The sequence below is a fragment of the Garra rufa genome, unplaced genomic scaffold, assembly GCF_049309525.1.
Source record: "Garra rufa unplaced genomic scaffold, GarRuf1.0 hap1_unplaced_602, whole genome shotgun sequence".
In the NCBI taxonomy this organism is placed as follows: Eukaryota; Metazoa; Chordata; class Actinopteri; order Cypriniformes; family Cyprinidae; genus Garra; species Garra rufa.
In genome coordinates this window covers 1-13085 of record NW_027394868.1, presented here as the reverse complement: position 1 = coordinate 13085, position 13085 = coordinate 1, and the positions used below count along the sequence as shown (strand labels likewise).

Below are 13085 nucleotides of genomic sequence, written 5' to 3'. Positions count from 1 at the left end.
ATATATATATATATATATATATATATATATATATATATTATATATATATATATATATATATATATATATATATATATATATATATATATATATATATATATATATATATATATATATATTATATATATATATATATATATATATATATATATATATATATATATATATATATATATATATATATATATATATATATATATATATATATATATATATATATATATATATATATATATATATATATATATATATATATATATATATATATATATATATATATATATATATATATATAATATATATATATATATATATATATATATATATATATATATATATATATATATATATATATATATATATATATATATATATATATATATATATATATATATATATATATATATATATATATATATATATATATATATATATATATATATATATATATATATATATATATATATATATATATATATATATATATATATATATATATATATATTATTTTGCATTTTATACCCATTTTGACCACAAACTATGTGCATTCTGCATATGTAATTGTGTCCTAACTACACACGAAATGCGATACTGTTAATATCACATTTTTGGCCTAACTAGCCACGACAGCACTCTCGAAATTTCTATTTTTGAAACGGTTTCCATTTCTGCGGCATCACAGCTAGAACTACATACAAACTATGATCTCAGGTACTGATCATGTGCTTTATTCAATGTTAAAAATAATTAAAGTGAGTTTGAATATCATATTGTGTGACATTTATAGCCATACTGAAAGCAATAGATAATTTAACGCAGATCTTAAAAATACACTCAAGCAAACATATAGCCTACCTTAAAACTGCAAAATCAATACGAACCACAAAGTGTTTTCCATGACAAAGATGGTATCAGCCACTCAGTATGTAGTTTTAATAATGTTAAAAAGGTTTAATATTTATGAATTACATTATAAACTTCTCAATTTCTTCGGGAGTGCAGTGCACTTCTGCATGGCTGTGACTTTTCAGTGATTCTTTCACGTCACGCTGTATTTGCGGGTTGTTTTGAACCTTCTGTAAAATAGGGACATTTCTGGGGAAAGGACACCAAAAACTGGGACTGTCCCCGGAAAACGGGGACGTCTGGTCACCATAGAATAGACAGCAATACAATTGACACGTTCAAGGTCCAGAAAAGTAGTAAGAACTGTAATGTTTTGAAGCTACAAGAATACTTTTTGTGCACAAAGAAAACAAAAATAACTTTATTCAACAATTTATTCTCTTCTGTGTTGGTCTCTGCCACCATTTCAACAAAAATATCTTAATTTGTGTTCTTAAGATAAACTAAGATCTTACAGGTTTGGAACGACAAGAAGTGTGTAATTAATGACAGAATTTTCATTTTTGGGTGAACTATCCCTTTAATATTGAGCATGTTATTTCCTGCACAGCTCACTCTATGTCCTTTGTTACGTTTCAGAAGTTTTTACAGCATCAAAGTATGTTGACATGTACGGTAGTGTCTAATATAATATCTTGTTTGAAAATAAAATTAATATATTATCCAGTCCTAGTAAGTATACAACAGTAGTTCTCACAAACTGGTAACTGCTATTACGATCAACAACTACCTAATGCAAAGCAATTATTAGTAGGCACCAATATCAGTTCAATACAGTCTACAGAGAGTAAGTACGTAGGTCAACAAACATGGAAACACTACTACTAATCTATACTAGCACTAAGCATGCTAACATACAGGCTATTTAGCAGAATGTCATCCAGTAATACCTGCACTCACGGTCAGAGAATCTACAAGGCAAATGATTCATAAAAATTAGACACCATCCATTTTATGCAACACTCAATAGTATGGAATACACAAATGTTCAAAAGTTTAAAGTCAGTAAGATTAATATTTTTATTCAAATTAAATAGTTATAAAGTGACAGCAAAGACATTTATAATATTACTAAAAATATACAGTGCACAGCATAAATTAGTACACCCCCTCTTAATATATATAAAAGATGTATTTTCTTAATGATCACTAATATAATTCGTGAAAAGATGGCAATATTTAAATGTATTAAACATATACTTAATAAAAACAACAAAATATATGCCAATATTTCCTGTAATAGAAGTAAATTAGCCAATTTTGTTTAAATAATGGAATGCAGAAATGAGTACACCCTATATGTAATTCAGCAAATGTATAATATTCTAGTACTTAATATATCCTCCAGAACATTAAGTATACTGCTCTGACCCTTCTTGGCACTGAGTGTACAAGTTCATGGCAAATTTTCACATCTGTCCTGTTTAACTCCTGGAGGACGACCTCCTCAAATGCCCTGGTCTTTAATGGGGAGTTTTGCTTAGCTCGTCTCTACAGAATCCCCCACAGCTGCTCAAGAGTGTTAATACTGAGTGAAATACATTTTCACCTTGGGAGAAAAATAAATATCCTCATCGTCATGCTGAAAAAAATGCCCAATAATGCAGGGAATGAGGGGAGGGTAGCAACTGCAGTTTCAGTTTTTTGTATTCCATCACACAGTAGTGTGTGAATTCATGACAGCACTGATAAAGCACAGCTCCCTCACACCTTCAGCACTCATACATCCCTGTAGAAGAGCTTTACTACTACTGAACGTCACTGTAGGTACCAGGCACTTCTCGCTGTACTCCTCCTGTAGCAACACCAGAACATTTTGGATGCTTTTGGATCGAAATGATTGACTTGGTCCCTTGACACCAGAGTATGGATTCCCAGAAGTCTATATATTGTAAATATGGGCCTTGGAAGATGTTAAATGAGTTTTACTGTGCTTTGGCCACAGTAGGTAATTCTAATGGTGACAAAAACCATGCATGTCACTTCTGCAGGCTGCTTCACACTCTGTGAGATAAAGTGTCACTCTTTTCATAGCTTTTGCCGGCTCTGATACTCTTACATGGTATTCCTTCGCCTCATTTTGTAGCAAAAATTCACTCATCATTAAACGAAAACTTAAAGCGAAGACCTGGTTATTTCAGGAGCCTTGTCACAAGTCCACTGTTTTTGAATGTCAGTGCTACTTCTGCTATATTTTCACACTTAAAACAATAATTTGGTATTCCTCTTGTACCACGGTCCTCTTTTCTGCTAAGAAATAAGTCACCTGGCAGTTCTCTCCCAAGTGGTTTCATTGTTGACAGCATTAAGTCTGTGTATGATTCAGTAGGCTATAAAACGCCTTTAACTGTCAGGAAATTACTTGTCTTTAAAAGTTTTGGTTCAGTATACTTACCGGTTGATCAAAAAAAGCTTTAAACCTACACTTTTGTTTTCTTTTTTTAGTTTTATTTAGTAACTTTCAGGAGGGTGTACTCATTTTTGCAACACAACATTTTATCACTTTGACAGGAAAATCTTAATTTGCTAAATAATTTTGACATTCTTCTTTGGTAATTGATCAAGCAGGCCTGTTGGAATATTATATCTCCAAAGAATCCTATTATGTCTTTCAAGTGAAGAGTAATTGCTCAATTTGTTAAGTTTTAGAGGGGGTGTACTCATTTATGCTGTGCACTGTATATTTTTACATAACTGCATCTGTTGACTTCTGTATTTAAAAAAAAACTGATAATAAGAAATGCTTCTTAAACAGCAAATCAATATATTAGAATGATTTCTAAAGGATTATGTGACACTGAAGACTGGAGTAATGATGCTGAGAATTAAGCTTTGCGTCACAGAAATTAATTTAATTTCAAAATATGTTTGAATAGAAAACAGTTCTATTAAATTGTAATAACATTGCACAATTTTGCTGATTTTACTGTATTTTTAATCAAATAAATACAGCCTTAGTGAGCATATGAAACTTCTTACTGACCCCAAACCTTTAAATAGTATATATAAGCTCAGTTGCCTACCTGAACTGCATTTTAAGACAAGGCAGTTTAAAAGGAAAAGTTTTGAGATAAATTGGTTTATAGACTGCATAAAGTGAAAATGAAAGTCATAACGTATTGTCAAGTATGGTGACCCATACTCGAAATTGGTCCTCCTGTGAACACACACTGGAGCAGTGGGCAGCCATTGCTACAGCGCCGGCAACCTTTGGGCAACCTTTTGGTTACAAGCCCAACTCTCTCACCATTTGGCCATGGCTGCCCCCATGAAACTCAAGGAAAAAGTTCAATAATAAAGTAATAAATAAATATACTGTTACACTATTCTATACCAAAAAGCATGCATAAATCGTATAATTAAAAGCTGCCTGTTTTACCCATTATTTGTGTGCTATATGGTTTCAGAGCATGACATTCTTAGCTTTGCAGCATGCTAAATCATCCTCCATTTAAATCAACCATGAGTTGAGTCTCCTTGGAGTTTCCTTTTCCGTTGGGATGCTGCCTTAGTTTATCTATGTAGTAGCAAGCTCACTAGGTATGATAGTGAGAGCTATAGAGCTATAAATGCTGCTTTAAAAACAGAAAATTATAAATAGAACACAAAAACTGTACATGTGTATATATATATGTAGACCGATAGGGCCAGTGAACCAAAACAAATCCCTTTGAGAATGTGTGTGTTTGTGTGTGGACTTTCAGACTCTCTTGGACATTTGACAAAGATAAAGCTCCCTACTTTAAAATGTCTGATTCTAAACTTTCTGTAGAGCAACCATTAAACATTTAGTACACTTTAAATTATAAATGGCTCAAAAAAGGAGTGCCCTGGCACTGCCAACAATCTACAGAGAGCAAATGCACGTATGCATGGATCTGTAGCACATTTTTAGAGGGGCTCCATCAAATATTTACAGCACCCGCCTCTCCCTCGTTGTTGTGTGTGGGGTCCGTCCCCACAGGAGTTAAAGTTTTTAAGGAACAAATGAACGAATGGACCCCAAAAAAGATTCTATTAAGTTGGGACAGCATGTATTGATTTTACCATTGTTCGACCATTGGACTTTTGAGTCGTCTATGTGGTGTAAACATTAAAATTTGATTATAAACACCATGGGGCTAAGGTATTATGTCTTGTGTTCATGTCTTGTTAAAATTACAAGTTTTTTTTTTTTTATTCACAATTGAAAAAGTTCTCAAAACTACTATAAATATGTTTTTTTATTGTATCAAGCATGTCATGATGTCATATAAACAGTCAAATAGCATATAGAGTAACAAAAAATGTGTTCACAACCCATTTTACTGTATTTCAAATGGCATGTGGTATCAATGGGGAAAAGAAACGGGTGAGAGAATGTAATTCAGATTGTGAAAAGTGAGCCAAAAATCTCAATGATATGAAATAACACCTCAGTAATGTGAAAGAAAAACTACATTAATGTAATTTGCCTTCTTGGAAAAACTATTTATAGCCAATGAGCCGACACAGGAAAGTGAACTGCTCAACATCCCACAGGAACCTGATGCAAGAACAAAGCGAATGGGCTCTTTGGAATTCACTTCAGGTGGTAAAAACGCGCTTCAGGTTTGTCTCATTTGTAACGTTTGCAGTGGGGGCGGAGCTATCTTCATCTGCTGCCTTATTTATGCGCAGGGCCACATATTTACTTACCTGCTTTAAATTTTTCATTCTCGCTGCCCATGTGTGATGAAACAGCGACTGCTGAGCCTAGTTTAAATCACCTGAGAGGGTGGTTGACAGCTCTAAAAAGCTCCATGTACTTACAAATGCTTTATATGATGATTTAGGGGTCTGTCTCAAAATCTTAAGTGTAACATGTAGGGACAAAAAAAAAGTGTTCACCTGTGCGGGTCTTAGTGTTGGTTAAGATTTCCTGCAGCCGCTCCTGGAGTTTATCGGCTCTTTTTCTCTCCAGATGGAGCTGCCTCTTCAAGTCTTTTAGCTGCAGACATAACATGACAGGCATTATTTTGACATCTGATGGACATTTAGTTTGATGGACATTCAGCAGACTATAATCCAGTATATACAGTGGCCCCAAAAGTATTTGGACACTTAAAGGGATAGTTCACACAAAAATAAAAATTCTGTTATTAATTACTTACCCTCATGTCGTTCCAATCCCGTAAGATCTTCGTTCACCTTTGGAATGCAACTACCAAGTTCAAGGCCCAGAATGATAGTAAGGACATTGTTAAAATAGTCCATGTGACATCAGTGGTTCAACTGTACTTTTATGAAGCTGCAAGAATACTTTTTGTGCGCAAAAAAAATTTCATAACATTACGGTTAAACCACTGATGTCACATGGACTATTTTAACAACGTTCTTACAACCTTTCCGGGCCTTGAACATGGTAGTTGCATTGCTGTCTATGCAGGGTCAGAAACTTCTCGGATTTCATCAAAAATATCCTAATTTGTGTTCCGAAGATGAACGAAGCTCTTACGGATTTGGAACAACATGAAGGCGAGTAATTAATGACAGAATTTTCATTTTAGGGTAAACTATAAGCCACACTTAAACAGTCCAATTCTGTCCTCATTTACACCCCTCAAGTCGTTTCAAACCTGTGTGAGTTTCGTTCTTATGCTGTACACAAGAAATTTTAAAGAAAATGGTTAACCAAACAATTGATAGTCCCAAGTGACTTGGGGAAAGAAACTACTATGGATGTCAATGGGGACTGTCAACTGTTTGGTTACCCATATTGTAAAATATATCAAAATATCTTCTTTTATGTTCAACAGAAGACAGGTTATACTCATACAGGTTTGGAACTGGAAATGGAGGGTGAATAAATAATGGCAGATTTTTCATTTTTGGGTGAACTGTCCCTTTAAAAAATAAATAAATGTCTAAATATCATTACATAAAATCTGAAACCAAAAAAAAAAAAAAAATACATTTTTTTTTTTTTGTTTAGTGATAGTTGTTTATAAGTCCCTTGTTTGTCCTGAACAGTTAAACTATCAGCTGTTGTCTTCTAGGGAACATGTAGGTATCTCCTGTAGCCTCTGAAGGGCAGAACCAAATAAAAAAAATGATACTTAGGCAAAAATGTACACATCCTCTATCTGTTTAAAAGTTTACACCCCCACCTCTTAATGCATCGTGTTTCCTTCTGGAGCATCAGTGAGTGTTTGACTCTTCTGTAATAGCTACATATGAGTCCCTCAGTTGTCCTCAGTGTAAAAAGATGGATCTCTAAATCATACAGTCACTGCTGGAAAGGGTTCAAATACACAAAAATGTTTAAAAACCAAAGAATTTTTGGGACCTGTAGGGTTTTTCTGAAGAACAGCAGGCAGTATAACTGTTCAGCACAAACAAGGGACTAATGAACTATCACTTAAAAAAAAAACAGCTTTGGATTATTCAGGTAACAACAGTATTAAGAATCAAGTGCATGTAAACTTTTGAACAGGGTTATTTTTTTATAAATTCAACTATTATTTTTTCTCGTGGACTATATTTAAACATCTTTTATGTGAAATATCTTATTCAGATGAGTACTATATAAAACAAATAACATGCATTGTGTATGATCCTCTTATTTGGTAAAATAAAACAATTTTGCAGATTCTGCAAGGTGTATGCAAACTTTTGGCTTCAACTGTATATACAAATATAAGCCTGCAACTAAACATTCTGTCCACTAATTTTGTTGCAGTAGCCCTACAAAAGCCTTTCGAAAAAGATGAAAAGATTTATGAAATTATCCATTTTGTGGCCAAAATGGTTTAAAGTAGGAAGGAACTTCCCAGAGGGACTGCATTTGTAACCTAATAAACATTGTGACTAATAAACAATGCCATAGAAAAACTATAACCTAAACTTTAGTGAGATAAAGTATGGATAGTTCTGGAGCTGGAAGCACACACGCACAATCAATGAACTGTCAAAGGAGATTCTATTGATGAAACAGCTGCAGCGTTAATGAATGCTGATCGACCCTTGTCAATGGGAGGTCTGGTTTCAGGTCTGTAGGGCAGAGAGGTGTCCTGCCCATCGCCTGGGACTATTTTAATTCACTTTCTGGGAAATGGAGAAAGGGAAAGCCCTGACTCATCTCTTTCTCCTGGCTGGATTGCCCACTTACCGCTGAACTACCTTTTTTCTCCAGGATTCTCTGTCCATCCACTGTATCTTTAATCTCCTGAAATAAACACACACAAAGGTCATTATAGTTCATCAAATCCATCCCAATTAAAAAACTATTGTCAAATTACTATTTTTAAATAACTTTTCAGTTTAGTATGAAATGTTTCATATAGTTACAGTTTAGTCGCTTTCATTTTTACATATTTTAGATAACAAAAAGATAAAATTTTAATGCGTTTAAATGCATTTACAGTGGAACTAGTTAAAATGTTTTATTTGAAAACACTTAATTATGAATATACACTACCTGTCAAAAGTTTAAGTCCAGTAAGATTTTTTTAAATAGAATAAAACTAATAATAATAAAAGTTAATTTTAATAAAATAAGTTAATAAAAAGGCTGTAAACAGTAAAACAGTAACATCATGAAATTTCATTACAGTTTAAAGTAACTATTTTCCAATTTAATATATTTTCAAATTTAGTTTATGCATTGATGCAAAGCTGAATTTTCAATAAAATAAAATTTTAATAATATTAATAAAAAAAAAGGAATTACAAATAAAAATAAATTAAATAAAACCAGCCTAAAATATTCAGATCAGACTAGGAAACACCAATTTTGCAGCTCTGCAAACTGAACATCCCCCAGGAGCTGCTGGCAGCAGATGCTCACACAAAGAACAATCTCATCCTACTGTTGAGTCATGCCTCGTTCTTGAGTCACATTTGAAATTACTGGTGAGCTCCAGCGATCACACCCCCATAATATCTTCCATCTGAGTCGTGCCTTATTTAGCATCTTAAAAACACATGGTTCTCATCACGCTGAAGAACAAACGCTCCAGCAGAGGAGACCGGCAGAGCGCTACAAAAGTATACATTCTGTTCACACACCTGTCTGAGTTTGCTGATGGTGTTGTTGAGTTCTTCTCTCTCTTTCTGCATCTCCGTCACTTGCTGTTTGACCGCCTCCACTTCTGCAGCTTTAGCCTGAGAAACAGTAGAAAGACACGTTTAGTTCATTCATTCAAAAATGCACACTGAATGGGTTCTGGACAGAATAACTCATATTTACTTGATTAATACACTGATTTGTCAGACTTGAAAAGTAGGATGTGTGACCCTAGACCACAAAACCATAAGGGTCAATTTTTTGTAAGTGAGATTTATACATCATTTAAATAAATAAGTTTTTCCTTGATGCATGGTTTGTTAGGATAGGACAGTATTCGGCCGAGATACAGTATGTCACAAAAGTGTCAAATTTACTGTCCTCCGAAAATAACTCAACATACAGCCATTATTGTCAAAATATCTGGTACTAATATCAAAAGTGAGTACACCCTAATTGAACTTGTCCAAAGTGTCAATATATTGTGTTAGCACCATTGATATCTGGCACTGCCTCAATCATCCTGGGCATGGAATTGACCAGAACTGCAGATTGTTGCTGGGATCCTCTTCCACTCCTCACAGTGCTGCTGGACGTTAGACACATGGTGCTACTCCACCTTACACTTGAGGATGCCCCACAGGTGCTTAATAGGGTTCAGGACTGAAGACATACTTGGCCACCCCATCACCTTCAGCTTCCTCAGCAATGCAGTTGTAATCTTGGTGGTGTGTTTAGGATTGTTATCATGTTAGAAAGCTGTCTTTCGGCCTAGTTTCTGGAGGGAAGGCATCATGTTCTGCTTCAAAATGTACAGTACATAATAGAAACCATGTTTCCCTCAATGAACTGCAGCTCCCCAGTACCAGCAGCACTCATGCAGTCCCAGACCATGATGCTTACCACCACCATGCTTGACTGTAGGCAAGACACAATTTTCTTGGTACTCCTCACCAGGGCATCACCACACATGCTGGAAACCATCTGAGCCAAACAAGTTTATCTTATAGTCTCATCAGACCACAGGACATTCCAGTAATTCATGTTCTTGGACAGGTTGTCTTCAGCAAACTGTTTGCAGGCTTTCTTGTGAGCCAGCTTTAGACGAGGCTTCCTTCTGGGATGATGCCTTTGCAAACCGACTTGTTGCAGTGTGTGACGAATGGTCTGAGCACTGATAAGCTGACCTTCTACTTCTGCAACCTTTAAAGCAATGCTGGCAGCACTCAGGCATCTGTTTTTTTTAAGCCAGGTTCTGCACCTGACACACAGAACGAGTGCTCAACTTCGTTGATCGACGCTTGCAAGGCCTGTTCGAAATGGAACCCATCTTTGGAAAACCTCTGTATGACCCTGACCACTGTAGTGTAACTCGGTTTCAGGTTGTTACTGAACCTCTAATAGCCTTGGCCATCTTTGTGGAGAGCAACAATTCTAATTCTCAAATCTACAGAGAGTTCTTTGCCATGAGATGCCATGTTAAGCATCCAGTGGTTAGTATGAGAGAATTGTACTTAAAGGATAACTATTGCCAAAATGCAACCTGGGCTGTTTTTTGTTACTGTAAACCAGACAAACATATATTTAAAAGCATAATTACAACAAACGAGCCGTTTTTGAGATTGACCGTGATTTTGTTTTGTGGTCAATGGCCGGTGAATGGGAGTACTAAGGGCATAAATTTGAGCACATCAAAATTGATATTTTTACAACACTAAGAAGGCTCGACACACCATGAAACTTTGCTCGAAGTATCGCCTGGGTCTCTACACATGAACTCGAGCATTGAGAACATTGTGTACACAGAGTTTACTAAAAAGAAAGTTTTTGAACAACTCACTTTCACTGTTTGAGTTTCCGCTCGCGGCCGTCTTGCCAGTCAAGAGTTGTCGATCTCCAAATGCGAGGATGGATAGCTCCTAAAGCATATTTCCATATAAATGCACAGCTAATCTGTTGTTTTGTCGCAAGTGAAAAACAATATTAACCTTCTAGTTGTAAAAAGAGCCTCATATTAGCCTAATATTTCGTCCTATGGAGTCCATTCATTCGCATTCGGAGATCGACACGTCTTGACTGGCAAGACGGCTGCAAGCGGAAACCCAAACAGTGTAGGTGAGTTGTTCAAAAACTTTCTGAATCCTGTTCTCAAAACAACTTCCTCTGCTCCTGAAATAACTTTCCTTTTGTGCTGACATGACCAAGGCTGTGCAGGCATGGTAAAAATAATATTAAACGGTAATATCATATCCAACTTTATGATCAAGGTAGATAAAATCAAGTCAGGCCAGAGATGGACTGCCCATAGGACTTTAGGTCAGTAGAATCTTAAATTAAATGCAATCAAATGTACTCCAGCTACGTTATAAACAAAAGTAATCATATAAGATTCAACCTTGGGTTTCTATGACCTTGATAAATTCCTAACTTTTGAGCACCTACAGACTGTAAACATTTAATGCATGTCTTATAATCTTTAATCTCATTAAGTGAAATTCTATGTCAAGCAATCATCCATCAACTCAATGAGACGTGACAGACTTCTGATGCATTTCCGAACCTTGAATATGTATGAAGACAACAAATGTGTCATAAAGACTAGAATATAGCTTTACCGCTCATTACTTCATCTGCTTTAGCTGACTGTGGTCTGTTAAGTGCCGTCAAACACCAAATGTGTTTTACGATCACATCCAAAAGTTTACCTCTAGCTGAAGTGAGTGATCTTTCTGTAACCGCTGGATCTCTTCCGCATGGTCCAGTTTGTTCTTTTCCATGGTCTCCTGCTCACAACACAAACAAATGACAACAATATCAAGTATAATTCACCAAGAGTGACATTTTTAAGATTAATGCCATATGTTTTTGTCTGTGAATTCACTAAAAATGCTTTTCTTTTTACCAATTGACAATTTATAACTTTAAAAGTATGTTACATTTATATTTCAAAAAGTTAGACCATAAAACTGTCAAATGGTTAACACGTTAACAATAAATCCACTATAAATGGTCTTCACCATTTGGCATTTTAAAGTCTGTAACACAGTAACGCCAAAAACAACACTGACATCATGTGGTCAGAATGATACTGATGTAGCCAGATGTAAACAACAAAAGACAGTTTCCATCTCTGGCAGTGCTTTGCAACGAGAGACGACTGTGAACACACGGCACCTCTGCTTCCTTGAGTCTGCGCTCAAACCAGCTCTTCGTCCCCTCCATGGACTGAACCTGAGCTTTCAACTCCTCCACATATGGCTGAAGGCCCTCCAGCTCTTTGGTACGAGCCTGATAAAAAGAAACAACTGTGATGAGAAATTTAGCAAAGTACACTCTGTACAGACATAATCCACCTGGAGTAACCTATGGTTAAGTGTTCATGTTTCAACCTACAAGTTCCTTCAGTTCCTTACTCTCTCATCTCGTAGCTGTAAGCGGATCTCCTCTTCTGTGCGGTTCTTCTCCTCGTGGAGGCCACGGAGCTCCTTCTCATAGCGGGCCCTGATGCTCAACACTTCCTTCTCATGCTGCAAGCGCACATCGCTGAGCTCCTCTTTGTGCCGAGACTTCTCCTGCGCCATCTCGATGGCCAGTTCATCCAACATGACCTTACGCTTATCTGCAGTCTGAGAAAATAAAGAGCGTTAGCTTATCAGTCTGGTGTTTAAACTACCATTCAAAAGTTTTTGAACAGTAATATTTTTAGTTTTTTTAAAGTAGTCTCTTCTGCTCACCAAGCCTGTATTTATTTGATCCAAAGTACAGCAAAAACATTTTAGAATGCAATTTATTCCTATGATCAAAGCTAACTTTTCAGCATCATTACTCCAGTCTTCAGTGTCACATGACCTTTCAGAAATCATTTTAATATGCTGATTTCCTGTTCAAGCAACATTTTTACTACTATTATTATTGTTATCAATTTTTAAAACAGTTGAGTAAATTCTTTAGGATTCTTTAATGAATAAAAAGATCCAAAGATCAGCATTTATCAGAGTAAAATGCTTTTGTAACATTATGCCATTCAAAAGCTATATATATATATATATATATGTGTGTGTGTATGTGTGTATGTGTGTGTGTGTGTATTATATATATAAAAAAAAAAAAAAAAATATATATATATATATATATATAATATATATATATATAT

At 35.2% G+C, this 13085-nt stretch overlaps 1 protein-coding gene across 1 annotated transcript; it reads right to left on the bottom strand.

Annotated features, from left to right (window-relative positions):
- Nucleotides 1-5775: 5775 nt before the first annotated feature.
- On the bottom strand, nt 5776-12558 carry LOC141317267 (GRIP1-associated protein 1-like; the record flags this gene model as incomplete). The annotated part of the gene is made up of 6 exons (XM_073833026.1): nt 5776-5875; nt 8036-8092; nt 8935-9030; nt 11638-11715; nt 12107-12220; nt 12346-12558. Coding segments are annotated over 6 exons (658 nt in total), but the record flags the coding sequence as incomplete, so codon positions are not given.
- Nucleotides 12559-13085: the final 527 nt, after the last annotated feature.